Below are 16,646 nucleotides of genomic sequence, written 5' to 3' on the forward strand. Positions count from 1 at the left end.
AAAAAAATATATATATATATATGTTTCTCAACCTAAAGCAAAATATAAATTGTATGCCCATTAACAAACATTCTCCTGAAAATACAAATATTACGAGTAGGCCTGAGCTGGATCCGGATATCCAGGAAATTTGGGGTACCCGGATCAGTGGGTTTATTATCCGGATCCGGATTCGTGGCTTCCGGATATCCCTCTCGATATTCTATTACCCGCTGATATCCGGATCCGTAAAAATAACTAAAAAATAATATTTTTTAAAAAAAATACTATTTTTTAATATATTACCTAAATTATAAATATTTATACAAGATTTATAAATATATTTATATATGTCTATAATATTGTAAAAACTAAAATATAATATTACAAGATTAATTCATGTATAAATATTAATTTATCAAATATAAAAATTAATAAAATTTAAAAATTAATGTGTTTTAAAAATACGGATCCGGATCCGGATATCCGGACCTAAAAATTAAGATATCCGGATCCGGATTCAGCTTGCACGGATCCAAGATTTTACTATCCGGATTCGGATCCGGGCACCCCAGACATCCTATTTTCGGAGCGGATCCGGAGCGGATCTTGGATCGTATCCAGATCTCGGATAATAAGTCTCAAGCCTAATTACAAGTATTAGGGGTCAAAATGACGTGAGGTGACAATAGTGTTCTAAAGAGCCGGTGAGTCTCTACGTTAGTTAAACTAGTTTTACAGATTTATTCTGTGTTTTGCATGAGGACAAGTAAAATAATAAGTTCGGGGAATTGATATGTTATAGATTTTACATGTTTTCACCTGTTATATAAGTATGTTTTTAGAGTCTTTTATATGCATTTGGAGTTGTTTTAGAGTCTTTTATGTTCTAGTTACTTATTAAATATAATTGGAGCTTTTGGATCATTTTGGAGCTTTTGAGGAAAGATTTGTTGAAGACTTGAGTCAGAGATTGTGCCTAGGAGAAGCATCGATAGACACTACAATTGAAATATCGATCGACACCCAGTCGTCCGCGAGTTTAATGACGATCTGAAGAAATTACAATTTTTGCCCAGACGTTCTAATAATTGCACAACAAATCATTAGTCGCATGTTAGGATATTTATTACGGTTTTCTATTGTTTTGTAAACAACACTTCTTTTACGCTTTTCTACGCTTTGGATGCACACTTTATACCTTTCTAGAGAGAGAGAGCATAAGATTGGAGAGAGTGATCTGAACACCTTCTGAGAGAATATCTTGAATTCCTTTGTTTCTTTATTATTTTCTTTATTTTATCTATTTTATTATTATTCAGACTGTCATCATGTTTTCTATGAATATGCTTGAGTAGTTCTATTGTTAAATAGGGTTCTTCAAAGGTTATCTGATGATTTGCTAAATCTGTGGTGTTATTAGGGTGATTTAATTAGTTATTCATCTAGTTGTTCTTATTGTTAAGTCTAGGATTGATCACCCTGAACTTAGATCTTAGGATTGATTGGCGCAAACGAGAGTTTGGTCTGTTTCCTGAACGAAACTAGGATGATTTAATTAGCTATGTACATACAAGAGTTTATCTAGGTGATTAGAAAACCTATCAAACTTATTCGCTATAGCTTGTTAGAAGTAGTATCAATCGTCACTCCACAAGAGGTATCGATCGACACTGATTCACATACGAGAGTTAGACTTCTAGGTCTAACCATTAGATAATCCTTACATACGAAAGTTTCTATATTATAATCCAAGTTTGAATTCGAGAATAAGTCATATAATAAATCCCTAATAACTTTTCTAGTTTACATACCTATCATACCTGAGATTTCACGTAAGTCTAGTTTTTTCCCTCATCTTGATAAATTACAAATACTATCATTTAATTCTCTGTTTACTGCTTTCTGTATTACTTTCTAGTTTTAATTCAAAAGAAATAAGCCTATTGTGTATCGTAGAGTCTCTGTGAATTCAATCCCTAAGTACTACAACTGAACTTCTTATTTGAGAGAGTAAGTTGCTTTAGGGTTAATTTGACAAAATCATTGTTCAACAAATAAGAAGTCAGAGTCTAGATTTAAAAGAAGTGTCGGTCGACACCTCTTCCTTGGTGTCGCTTGTCACCCGCACGAGTAGACAAACCGACTTACTTCAAGATCGACTTAGGCCCAGAAGCTTCCACATATTACACGATTACCCTACCAACTTTATACCTAATATATATAGTTTTTAAGCCATTGTTTAGGAAGACACACTGTAGAAAACATATTTATTAGAAGCTTTTAGTTTAGAGAGAAGATCAAGACTCCTTCAGAAATTTGTATTGGAACTTCAATATTTCTTACTTTATCTATTTATGCAATTCATTCAGTTCATCTTTATGCTTTGCTTAATTATGTATGAGTAGTGACCTTGTTAGATTTAGGGTTTATTAAGATTTTGATGAATTATTAAAACTAGGGCTGGGCAAAAAATCCGAATCCGAAGAACCGAACCGAACCCGATCCGAAAAAGTAGTACCGAATCCGAACCGAAATTGATTAAATATCCGAACGGGTTCAAAATTTTGGTATCCAGAGAACCGAAACCGAACCCGACCCGAACCGAAGGGTACCCGAATGTATCCGAAATAGATTTATATATCTAAATATATTAATTATTTTTAGATTCAATGTATATTAAAAACATTCAAAATATATAAGATACTTTTAAGTTGTCTAAAATACTTGAAAATATATACAAATATTCAAAAGTAAATTTCTAAAATAGTATAAAATATACTCAAAACACCAAAAATAGTTGAAATGTCTACTGATTGTCTATCAAAATTTTCAAACAAACTAATTTATATGTTAAGTTTAGGTACTCTCACATATGTTATTCAAGTTTATATGTTATATAGTATTTTATTTACAGATTTTGAGAAATTGAAACTATACATTGAATTTTAAAATTTTAAAAATCATTTAAATGGGTTATCCGAACCCGAACCGAACCCGCAAAGATCCGAACCGAACCCGAACCGAAATTTAGAAATACCCGAATGGAGCTAAAATCTTTAACCCCGAAAACCCGAAACCTGAATAAACCCGAACCGAACCCGAATGGATACCCGAACGCCCACCCCTAATTAAAACATAGAAATGCTAAGGTGATTTAATTGGATGCTTCACAGAATTGATCTAACTGCTTGTATTCTAAAGTACCTAATTAGAATCTTGAACTTAGGATAACTGACAACTGCGAAAGTAGGATCAATTCCTAAAACTATTTCGGATGAGCTAGGTTGTTAGGCGCATGCGAGAGCTGGTTTAATTACTTAGTGAACATATCGATCTGAGTGTTAATGCTTGCATAAAGAATTATCGATCGACATTCTGTAGTATCGATCGACACTTGTTCCTTCTTCACACGCGAGAGCTGCAATATATGATTTAGACATCTGATTAGACTCGCAGTGAGAGCTAGACTCTTAGCATATATATATATATATATATATATATATATATATATATATCTCATAATTCTAATTTCCTGAAACTCTAAGTCTAGCGTATTTTCCATATTAACTTACAACTGATATTTACCGCTTTATTTAGTGCTTTTAATATTCTTGCATATCTTAATCATAATTCATATCGTCTATTGTGTGCCCACGATCCATGTAGATTTGATCCTTAAGTACTGCAATTGATCTCTTATTTGAGAGAGATAGTTAGATCTAGTGTAATTTCAGCTTGCATCACCAAAGTAAAGCCTACACTTTTATTTAAGAAATGAGGTTAGTAGAGACACTATAGGTGAGATGTGGTATGGAAAGGTTTCTAGGCTGGGTTTAGTACATGGAAATCCCTCAGATGTGGTTGCAACATTGTAGAGGTGATGGTGGTGTTTTAAAAAGCTGGTGAGTCCCTATGTTTTCAAACCTTTTCCACAGGTTTATTCTATATTTTGCTTGAAGACGAGCAAAATGATAAGTCTGGGAGAGTTGATAGGTCCCAGAATTTACCACTTTTAGGCCATGTTATAGGCCATATTTAGAGTCTTTCTTATGCATTTCGAGTTAATTTTAGGTCGTTTTCAGTTTTAGGCACGTTTTGGGAACTTTGGAGATTTTGGAACTTTTTGAGATGCAAAACTGCGTAAATAGGTCAGAAGTTTTAGAAATGGATGGAGGACTTCCCACAGTGCGATTGAGCTAATATTTTGATACAAAATAGAGCTTTGAGTTAGATTTTGAATTCCACCTGTTTGAGGTCAATCAGGATCCTAGATTGAGTTATGATTATTTTACTGAAGAATGGTTAGTCTGATACTCGAGAGGAAGCTGTCGAGGTTGTGGCTTAGCAGCGAACGATGCCCTCTGAGAAATGAACGACGCTCATACTGACCAAGTGCCCGGCAAGTTTTAATGAAGTTTTAAGAATTGCAGTTTGGCCTCAAACCTTCCCTTATGTACAAAAGAGCCCACAACATGTTTTAACCTATATTATCTATCTTGTAGCCATTGTTGATGCCAAGCTTTGTTTTAGATTGGAGAGAAGAGAAAAACTCCGTAAAAGTTTTCTTGGAACTCATGTTGATTCATTCTATGTTAAACAATTAATAATAAAATAGCAATAATCATCTATGGATGCACTCTAACCACCAAGCAATCAACCAAGGCATCCTAGTTATATAAGCATTCAGCAAAGCCATAACTAAGCATGCAACCAATCAATCAATCATCCAATCAACCAAGCATTCAATCACAATCTGAAACTATCCAAACTGTTACCAAGTCAGTTCCGGCCTCCTTCCATGATCCTCAACTATGAAGCACGGGGATGTCATTTAGGTCGACGTTTCCGGTACGGAAACGTTTCTGGGACGGGTACTGCTTGGGAATGGCACGGGCACAGCTTGGGGACGGTGAGAGTAACCGAAGGTCTAATAACTAATGGATTGTGTGTTTATGAACATATTTACGTTAACATTATCTTACATTAAGATAATTCATTACTTTTTTTCTTTAAAAAGTACTAAAACGAAAAGAAACAAAAATTTATAACCTTCTTTCTAATTCTTCTAGTTTGAACTTTGAACTAGATGAAGCATATTTTAATAATCAATGAGTAAACAAATCATTTCTTACTATTGTTATTACTTAAAATAGTATATTACATTGTTTTCTTTTAAGATTATAGAGTAATTTATTTTAGTTTCAATTTATGAGTATATGTATATATATTTTTATATTAATATATATGCCGTACCCGTATCTTTAAATTTTTAGTTTTGCTGTTTCTCGTCCCCGCTTCCGTACCCGTATCTGTCCCCGTATCCGTCCCGGTGCAACATAGATCCTCAATAACGGAAACCTGAATGAAAACAATTCAACAATCAACTGCCGTTACTCACAGTATTTGGTTCGTTGTGGCTTTGACCCGAATCCTCGACCAAAAGCTTTTTCCCGAACTCCAAGCTGTTTTTTCTTGAGAACTCCTGGTACTCTACTGTTGCTAGATCTTAGTACTTCTCCCTGGAGTGAAGTGAATTCTGGAAAACCTCTGAACCATCTTCAAAAGAAAGAAAACCCCTTAGAGTGACTTTTGGTGACGAATGGAAACTCGGATTTTCCCCCCTCAAGATGACACTTTTTGATGATTCCTTCTTCAGAATACTTGTTTCTAACTCCCAGAAGAATACTTTCTCAAACAATGAGACCTTTGTTTCGCTATGATACATCTAGTGTGATCAAATCAAGAATTGGCTAATTCTAGACAGGTTTCTGAGGTGGTTTTTGACAAACGTTTTGAGTAGGCTATTGATGGATTTTTATTCTGAAGTTTGGTGAAGATATTCTATCAGGGATGAGTTTTGTGAGTTTTTGTAATGGAGTAGGCTATGGGTGATTGAAAATAACATGCGGAGTTCTCGGCTACACGATTCTGGTGATGGGTAACTGGTTGAAAAGGGTGATCAATGGCTAGGTTTTGGGTATTATTTATCTTGTTTGAGGTGATGAATGTGTTAATGAAGGCCTATGGGTTTATATAGTGAAAAAACAGCCATATAAATGTGACATATGACTCCCTAGGTGTCGAAATGCATAGTTAGATACACATGTGTCACGACACGCGACCGCTTGGGTGTCAACTCTAAATTCTGCACGTTTAACATGTTTCCCTCTGGATTTCATATCCTGTATGTCCCTAACATGTAGCACGACACCTTGTTCTTCTCCTTGACACCTTGTGCTTTTCCTTTAACACTACATGCTTCTCTTTTAACAACTCGTGCTTCTCTTGTCGCCCCGTGCTTGTTTTGACACTCTGTGCTTCTGACCAATCATATATTACTACGTCCTCATGTGTACCAAATCTTTAGATTGAACTTATTGTCTTAAAAAAACCATGCTGAAGTGCTCCAAACGCCTTTCGTCGCTTAAATATCTTAGATCGCTCGCGACTCGACCACCAAACGTAGATGCTCAACCAACTTATATTTTCTCTGTACCATCATGTTTTTATCCTAACCAAATGTATTCTCCTAACCTCCTTAAATAATCAAAGCCATGTTTCTTACATCTCCTCCAACTTCGAAAATTCGCCTCGCTCTTCGTCGACCTCCAATTCAGACTTCTCGACCAAAAACCAATTCACTCGAGCCATCTGAATTTTTTTCTCGGCCAAACGTCTTCATATGATCCATGCCCACCATGCCAACCACGATTTACCTAATTTAGAGGTAAAACTACTCTAAAACAGGGTCATTATAGTGAAAGTCAGAATGAGGTTGAAAATGAGAGTGAGAGTGAGGGCGAGAATGAGGATGAGGGTAAGAGTGAGAGTGAGAGTGAGAGTGAGAGTGAGAGTGAGAGGGTGGGACGGGATAAAGGTGAGAGTGAAATCGATAGAGTAAATATACGTGAAATTGAAAAGGTGAGTACAGGTGAGAGAGAATTTGATATTATTTAATCAATATAACGTTAGAAAGCTTTGAAAGTTTGACCAAAACTGGCAAAGACTGTGCAATTGAAAACTATTTTATCTAAGTATATTATAAATAAAAACTATGATGATGTTAAAAAGTTATCAGAGTGGGAGGGAAAATAAGAATGATAGTGAGGGTGAGGGTGAGGGTGAGGGTGAGGGTGAGGGTGAGGGTGAGGGTGAGATTAAAGTGAGCGAATATAAGTGAAAGCAAAAAAGTGAATGTAGGTGAAAGAGATATTGACATCGTTTGATCAAATACAATGCGAGAGAACATTGAAAATTTGCCCAAAACTGGTGAAGACTTTACAACTGAGAATTATTTTATCTAACGTAAAGCATATTATAAATAAAATAATGTGATGATGTAAAAAAGTTATAAGAGAGATAAAATGAGAGTGAGAATAAGGGTAAGAGTGAGGCAGATGTGAGAGTGAGTGTGAGTGAGGATGGGAGTAAAGGTGAGGGTGAGTGGGAGGTGAGAATGAGATTAAAGGTGAGGTTGAGGGCGAAGTGAAATTAAGAGAGTGAATATAAATGAAAGCAAAAGTGTGAATATAGCTTAGAGAGATTTTGAGATCATTTGATCAGTACAACGCTAGAAAGTTTTGAAGATTTGACCAAAACTGGTGAAGACTTTGCAACTGCGAATTATTTTATCTAAATTAAAAGATACTATAAATGAAGATGTGATGATGTAAAAAAGTTATAAGAGTGAGAGCGTGAATGATAATAAGGGTTAAAATGAGAGTGAGGGTGAACGTGGAAGCGAGTATGAAGATGAGAATAAGATTAAGAAAATGAATATAAGTAAGAGTGAGAGGATGGATGTAGGTGAAAGATATTTTGAATTTATTTAATCAATAATGTGATGAATTATTTTTTTCAATTTTAGTCGGCAGATATTATAAATAAAATAATATATATGATAATTCAGAAACTAATAATATATAATATGCAATTGTTATTGGCTTATTCCTATAAATTCTATATATTATATCGCATTATAACTGTATAACACATAAACATACATATTTTGAAACATTTAACTTAATGTTGGAATATCACTAATGTTTGTACATCATTTAGTATTATGTACTAATACTTTGTATCTTCATGCATAAAACTGACATACAAAAGTATATAAACTATGTTTGACATGCATAATCACTTATATACTATTTTAGCTCATTTTAATAGTATTAATAAAATCTTGGAATTATAATAAGGTCAATTCTCTCAAATAAACCATTTTTAAGTTTTGTCATTTTTAAGTTTTGTCACAAAAAGAGCCCCCAAAGATTAGAATGACTAAAATGTTTCATTAAATAGGCAAAAGCTTTTATACCCAATATATATAAATATAAATAAATAAAAAGTAAATGTTTTTTATAGTGTCAAATTTTATGTTTTCAAATTCGATCTTTTTATTAAAAAAATTCGAAAATATTTCTTATTTTTTCAAATTTTCCTTTTGAAATTCGAAAATGTTTTGAAACTATTTTTCAAACTTTTATTTTCATTTTTAATATTTTTTAATTTTAAAGATCACTCCCAAAACCCCACCATTAAATCTAAACCATAAGTCTATATTAGTTAACTCTAGGGATATAAGTATATATTTACCTTTTGAATAAAACATTTTGGTCATTTTATCTTTGGAGGTTATATTTGTGACAAAAACTTTTTCAGGACAATTCTAGAGAATTATTCGTATAATAATGTCTGCATATACATGATGTATTAACATCATCAATATATAATAGACAATTATTATTATCATATTTTTACATAAATCATATCCCCTAAAAATTATTTGAGAAGAGATTTTTTAAAGTTTTCTAATATGTCATCACCATATTTATTTTCATTAGAAAAAATGACAAAGCCAAAAGCCAATTGTGACATAGACATTTCCATTCAATGTTGATTTATAATTTTGGTAAGCTTTTTGAAATAAGTTAATAACTTATAAATCATCATTAAATCAAATATATTCAAATATAATATTAAAATAATATAAAAAGAAATAAAATAATATTTACCAAAATTTCGAAATATTATTTAATTCTCTTTTCGATAATTATAGAATTTTTATTACTAAATAATTTCTTCAAAATGTATGCAATTTTTAAAAATTATAAATTTCTAATCTAATACCATCAGTTTCCTTTTAATATCTAAATATTTTTGAAATACTATTTAGTTTTACTTTTTATAATTATATAAAATATTATTTCTAACAAAATTTGCTTTTAATCTTATGCGATTTTATTTAATTTATTTTAACTTTTTGTCTAAATTTATTTTAAATAAAAGAAGTATATACAAAATCTAGCCGAAATTATAATTTTAGATATATATATATATATATATATATATTTAAAATACATATTTAAAATAAAAAATCAATATTTTATTCATAATTTTTATGTTTAGTTAAATCAAAATTTCAAAAAAAAGCTAAGAAAATAATATATCTAAATATAATTTAATTTTTTTCCGCGCATAGCATAGTAAAACACCTAGCTCTATATAATTAACAATTATATAATACATACTCATGTCCGCACATATGTGCGGCCATCCATCTAGTTTACAATATTAGCTAAAGTTGCATTTGTTTCTTACTAAAGCGATTGGTAATGATCTTACAGAAACATTGTATCTTGTTTTATCTAACTAGATTTTGATACGCGATTCAAAGCACAGAATAATCTTTGGATGAAAATTTTATATAATCACATTTCCTCTTTATTTTAAGTAGGCATGTGCATAAAATTCTTAACCCGAAGTCCGAACGGAACCCAAACCAAAAAATCTGATCAGTAACCGTTCCGAAATGTAAGAAATACAATAATGGATCTTGTAGGGTGGTAACAATCATATCCAAACCCGAAGTGTTATTAGCCAAACCCGAACAAGTAAACCTAAAAACTGAAGAACCCAAATAATCCAAAAAAATAATCAAAATGTCCAAATAAATCACAAATCTAAATATTTGAAACATAAATACATACTTCAAATATTCAGTTCTAAATTTATTTTGAAATGATAAAAATAAGTATTAAATTATAAGTAAATACCTTAATCCAATTCTATATAAATAATTATTTATTTCTTATGTTTTGCTTTTAAATTTTGAATTTGACTTCAAATATATCCGAACCGGACCAATATAACCCTAATCCAAACAATATAGGGTTATTTTATGGGGTTTATTATGTGATACAAATTAGAACCAAAATAGATGTGTTATATCTGAAACCGATCAGTACACACAAATTTACCCGAATGAGACATAGGTGTGATATATATTTGAACCAAAATTCAAAATATTCAATATGTATCCCAAAGGGTACCTAAACGCCCAAGCCTAACTTAGAGCGTGTCGTATTTTTTGTTCAGTTAGTTTATATTTGATAAATATTTTACATGTTTGTTAGAATAACCCGTAAAACTATATTCATAAGAAGATCAATAATAACATGTTTCATCATATCATTAAATATTAATAGTAGCTACTTATTAATATTTATTTTATCAAATATGTATATACATATATATATCTAATTTTTAGTAGTGTACCTATAAGAATTATATTGTTATGTATTTGGTGAAGGTTTTGAAGAATTTGTTTCTTGCATTTGGATTAAAGTAGTTGTATATATATGAATTAGCAGGCATATATAATTATTTTTTATATTGATAAATTTAATATAAATGATTAGTTATTTAAATTTATTGTTAATATAAACGGAATTCATTATTTAAAAAAATAGATTAGTTATTTAATTATTTAATTTTAGGTTAGGGTATATATTAATAATAATTAAGTTAGATATAAATGAAAAATAATAGAGAAGTTAGTTTTAATAAAGCATTTAATTTATAGAATATATAAAATATAATATAAATGATTAGTTATATGAATTAGTAGGCATATATATGAATTAGTAGGCATATATAATTATTTTTTTATATTGAAAAATATAATATAAATGATTAGTTATTCAAATTTATTTTTAATATAAACGGAATTCATTATTTAAAAAATAGATTAGTTATTTAATTTTTTAATTTTAGGTTAGGGTAATTAAGTTAGATATAAATGGAAATAATAGAAAAGCTAGTTTTAATAAAGCATTTCACTTTTAGAATATATAAAATAAATTAAATACATTGATAAATTTATTTAAGAGGAATTCTCTAGGATAGTTATTTTTAGTTTATTTCACAAAAGAGCATACAAGAAAAAAAATGATCAAAAGAAGTTTTATTGAAGAGTAAATGTATTTTTATACCTTTCGAGCTAAGTTAACTAACTCTAGATATTGAATTTAGAGTTAAGGGGATTTGGTGGTGGGTATAAAATTTTAGAAAATAAAAAATAAATATTAAAAATTAAAAAATAAAAATTGTAAAGATAGTTTCAAAAAGCATTTTAGAATTTCAAAAGAAAAATTTGAAAAAAAAAATTTGAAAAAAAAATTGAAAAAATTATAAAAAGTTCGAATTTGAAACCATATAATTCAAAATTATTTTTATTTTTAATTATATTTTTTTGTTTTTCTATTTTTATTATTTATATATCTATAAAGTAAATAGTAAAAAAGTTTTTTGCCTTTTTTAATGAAACATCTTTTGGTCATTTTCTTCTGTATGGATTCTTTTTGTGACAAAAAAAATTATTTAAGAGAATTATCCTATATATATATAAATAAATAAATTATACATATAAATAATGTAATTTTATATATTAATCATTTACTAATCTATTAATCAGTTATACTACTTTTTGAAACTTATTCATTTATAATAGTTACATTAATAAGAACATATAACTTCTGAAACATATTTGCTAACATATTGCTAACGCTTTGTCACTCTATCCATCAAGACCCAAGTATCCAATATCATTTTAAGTCCCCTAAAGCAAAGTTTGAAAATACAACGATTTTTATGTATAATTTTGTTTCCGGATTTCTACTGACAGTTTCTTGATTTGCAAGAACAATTTTGATGGTTAGGAAACTACTAATGTAACCAAACCCTCAAGAATCACATAAGAAAGCACTACATGCTCAATTTCATTATTCTATTAGCACAAAATACATAATATGTCTTGTGGAAAATCATTTCTCCGAACCAGTTTGCATCTCCCCATAATTAGCAGCTCTGTTGTTGAAGGCATTGAGAAGACGGTCGCAAGCTTGTCTTGAAGTTGGTCTCTCCGGAGGATAAGTTTTTGTGCACTGAATCGCTATTTCAAGAACCTGATAAGCTGCTTCTTCTTCGCAAGGCAAAAGCGGTTTAAGCTCTGAATCAATTAGATTCTCCCTCGCTCTAGAACCAGGTGGCATCTCAAGACACGTCTCTACCCATCTTACTATATTGGTCTCTTCATCAAACACTTCATCTGTTGGCTTTTTACCAGTCACAATCTCCATCAACACTATCCCCATACTGTACACATCGCTCTTCTCAGTGGCCTTCAACGAGTAAGCATACTCTGAAACAAAACAAAACAAAACAAAAGAACATTAGCTTTAACAGTGGAAAACCAAATCAAGAAACTCAAGATATAAACCTGGTGCAGTGTAGCCATAAGAGCCAGCAAACAAACTATGTGATTCTGTGTTGGTGTCATTACACTCTTCAGTTAAGATCTTTGCGAGTCCAAAATCTCCCAAGTGCGCCTCCATGTTGGAGTCAAGAAGCACATTGCTGGTTTTGATATCGCGGTGAACTATAGGAGGAGCACAATCAAAATGAAGATACTCCACTCCTTGAGCCAACCCAAGTGCAATTTTCAATCTTGTTTCCCAATCAAGAACCTGCTTCTTCTTCTCGTGAAGCCAGTCCCAGACGCTTCCGTTCGCCATGTACTCATAAATCAACAGGTTCAAGCCTTCTGCTTTGCTAGTGCAGTAACCCATCAGCTTAACCAAATGTCTGTGTCTGATCGTTCCAAGCGTCTTCACTTCTATGTTGAAGCTCTTGTTTGACATCAAATCATCTTTCCAGAGAATCTTCTTCACAGCAATCGTCTCACCGTTTTTCAAATCCGCTTTGTAAACTTTTCCTGACCCTCCTGATCCAATCATGAACTCGTCGTCAAGGCCATGTGTAGCCTCCATAATGTCTTCCCACTTTATATCCGTGTTTGCAGCTCCGTTTCTAAAGAGAGGAGCTTGTGAAGAAGGAGAAGCGTTTGATGAGAATGTGCTGTTTAAAAGATCATGACTTTGCTTGCAGAAGAGGACAACCACTAGTACCGTCAAAGCAATAGCTGCTACTGAAGACAACGCAGAGATTATAACTACGGTTTTCGCGCTAAGACCTTGTTGCTTTGATCCAGCTCTCTTGCAGGGACTAAGAGGGCTTCCACAGAGATCTGCATTGCCTACAAAAGCATCTGCATGCCATTTATAGAAAGGTTTCTTTAACCTGCCCGTTAGGTTGTTGTAAGAGAGGTTGAGATATCCTAAACTCTTCATATCCCCTATTGGCCCAGGAATGTCTCCGACAAGGTGATTGTGAGACAGATCAAGAGATTCAAGCTTATGTAACGTCGAAATGGTTGATGGAATGTGTCCGGTGAAGTTGTTGTAGCTGAGATCTAAAGCACTTTGAAGATCTTGAAGCTGTCCAATCTCAACAGGGATGTCTCCGGTTAAGATGTTTCTCGATAACCGAAGCTCGTAAAGCTTGCTCAGCTTTCCTATGGCTGAAGGAAGCTGACCTGAAATCTGATTCTTTCCGAGGTTAAGCACATTGAGAGCTTCCAAGTTCCCAATCTCTTGTGGTATAGAGCCGTTAAGTGAGTTACCATCAAGAGATAGCACAAGAAGCTTGGTTAAGTTGAAAATCTCACTAGGGAGTGAACCGGTGAGCTGGTTTGAAGAAAGCTTGAGCTCACCCAAGAAAGGAAGCTTTCCAAGCCACGGAGGTATAACCCCTGAAATAAAGTTATCGCTGAGATCAATGAGTGTCAGATTCTTACACAAACCGAGCTCTACTGGTATGGTTCCAGTCAGAGAATTGCTTGAGATATCCAATAAAGACAGTGCATTGATCTTCCCTAATGTCCAAGGGATTCTTCCTGTGAATTGATTCTTCCCTAACCTTAACCGCTCGAGGCTCGGAGACTTCCCTAGATCAAGAGGTATATCTCCCTGGAATCTGTTGTCCGTGAGATCGAAGGAGAGATAAGAGCTTGAACCGCACAAGGGACTGATGGAGCCATCGAGGGTGTTGTTTGAGAAATTGATTCTTGTGAGATTCTTGAGGTTGATAAGTGAGCTCGGAAGGTCCCCCTGAAGAGAGTTGTTGTAAAGGTGAAGCTGGTCCAAGGCCGTTAAGAAGCCGAAGGAGGAAGGGATCGAACCGGTGAGGTGATTATCAGCTAAATCAAGAAGCCTCAGTTGGTGACAGTTACCTAAAGTGGCGGGAATGTTACCAGAAAACTCGTTCTCTCTCAAGTGAAGCCAAGTAAGATCTTTCAATCTTCCTATCCAAGAAGGAATCTCTCCACTGAAATGATTCCCATACGTGTCAATCTGCTGCAGACTCGTGCAGTTCCCAATCTCAACCGGGATTTCACCGGAAAACCGGTTGTCGTGAAGTAACAGACGTTCCAGTTTGCTGAGAAAACCGATCTCTTTTGGTAACTTCCCCTCCAAGGCATTGTGAGACGGACCAAACTCTTGTAGGTTCGTTAGGTTAGATATAGATGGAGATAACGTGCCTTTCAAGCTACAGTTGTTAATATATAAAACCGTGAGTTCGACGAGGCGAAACAACGAGTCGGGAATTTGACCGGTGAGCGTGTTGTTAGACAAGTTAAGCTCTTGTAATGACCGACATTTGCTGATTTCTGTCGGAATCTCGCCGGAAAGCTGAGTTTCAGACAAAAGCAGTAGCTTTAGATTTGTGTTGTTAGAACATAAGCTCTTTGGTAAGGAGCCAGAGAGAGGATTGTACTCTAGAACCAGATACTCGAGCTGATTCATGTTCCAGAACTCTTCATGTATCCCTCCGGTGAGACTGTTCTTGGACAAATCAAGGATTGTGAGACTTTTCAACTCCGTTAATGTCTTTGGAATCGAACCTTTAAGTTTGTTACCGATCAAGTAAAGGTGTTTGAGGCTGCGCAGATCACCGAGTTGACTCGGTATCTCTCCGGAGAAGCAGTTGTTTGCCAAATTGAGTGACTCGAGGTTTCCGAGTCGACTCAGCTCCGCCGGTAACGATCCGTTGAGGCTGTTCACCTCCGCGGAGAACGTAACGAGGTTGGTACAGTTTCCTAACTCGGGTGGAATCGGTCCTTCGAGGTAGTTATGTCGTAGATACAAATACTGCATCTGAACGAGTCGACCGAGTTGACTCGGTATCGGACCGGTGAGTCTGCACGCAGCTAATCCGAGAGTCTGGAGATTGTCGAGATTCCCTAACGTCTCCGGGATTGATCCGACGAGGTCGTTGTTTCCGATTTTTAACCACTTGAGATTCACGAGTGAACCGAGTTGACTCGGTATCTCGCCGCTGAGTAGGTTAGAGAAGAGATGCAGAGTCTCCAAAGAAGAAGAGAGGTTGGAGAGAGAAGCTGGGATGGGACCTACGAGACTGTTGGACGATAGATCGAGGTCGATTAGGTTATCAAACCGGCCAATAGAAGGAGAGATTGAACCGGTTAAGTTTAAACCGGAGAGATTTAAACCGATGACTTCACGACCACCGCACGTGACGCCGGTCCAGTTGCAGAAATTGGAATCATCGGAGTTCCAACTCCGGAGAACCTTTTCCTCCTTTGGGTTTGTGACAAGAGACTTCTTCACTTGGAGGAGAGTTTGGAGATCGTTGCTTTGACCCGGTTGACCCGAACCCAAACCGACTGAAAAACAGAGGAAACACAGAACAAGAAGAGAGAGTCGCTGCATTGTTATTGCTTCTTACTTCTTCTTCTTCGGGAAACAAGAAGTGTATGAAAGTGAAAGAAGATTCCACTGGTGATTAGTAGAAGTGAGACTAGTGTTGGGAAAAATAGAGAGTTTAAGAGAATTGTTGGTTTTTTTGGTTGAAGTTGATGAAACAGAGATGATTGGTCGTAAGGACGGTGCATGGGGGACGACTCTCTCTCTCTCTCTCTATAGAATATAACACGCTCAAATGTTTGATGTGTGGTGAGTTGCAAGAGAAGTAAATGCAGATAAAGCTTTGGGATCGGCTATAAAAGAAGGCTAAAAGCCTAAAACTACATAGTATAGCCTTTTAAAATGACGACACGCGGGTGTCTCTTTATATCTTCTGTCGTTTCGCTTTGATTAATTATTGACAGTGTGTGTGTGTGTGTAATTAAAGGGAAATGAATGAAGCAATGGGAAAGAGCAGACGAAGGTCAACGAGGGTCAGATGAGAGGCGTTGGAAAATGCAATTGCAAGTTTCTTACATTTATGTTGCGACTGTGCCATTGTCTCTTTGTGTTCTTTCTATAAATGCTCATAGTGATGAGATGTTTCGGATTAGCTGATTTTAGATTTTATTAGTAGAATTGAAATTGCAAATGGTTTCAAAATCCTGAAAACTTTTTGTTGAATGTTTTTGCAAAATAAAAATTTGAAATTTATCTTTGTTTTTCAATTACTGTGTGTCCATTTATAAAAAATTGAAAAATACTACTAGTATTTTA

General features: G+C 33.9%; 1 protein-coding gene across 1 annotated transcript; it reads right to left on the reverse strand.

Annotated features, from left to right (window-relative positions):
- Positions 1-11,851: 11,851 nt before the first annotated feature.
- Positions 11,852-16,538, reverse strand: LOC106391004 (LRR receptor-like serine/threonine-protein kinase GSO2). Its single transcript, XM_013831574.3, has 2 exons — positions 12,545-16,538; positions 11,852-12,466 (listed from the first exon to the last, which is right to left on the reverse strand). Exons 1-2 carry the CDS (start codon positions 15,894-15,896, stop codon positions 12,090-12,092), a joined length of 3,729 nt encoding a protein of 1,242 aa, XP_013687028.3. The 5' UTR covers positions 15,897-16,538; the 3' UTR covers positions 11,852-12,089.
- Between the last annotated feature and the right edge of the window lie 108 nt (positions 16,539-16,646).

This window comes from Brassica napus, chromosome C7, assembly GCF_020379485.1.
Source record: "Brassica napus cultivar Da-Ae chromosome C7, Da-Ae, whole genome shotgun sequence".
Classification (NCBI taxonomy): Eukaryota; Viridiplantae; Streptophyta; class Magnoliopsida; order Brassicales; family Brassicaceae; genus Brassica; species Brassica napus.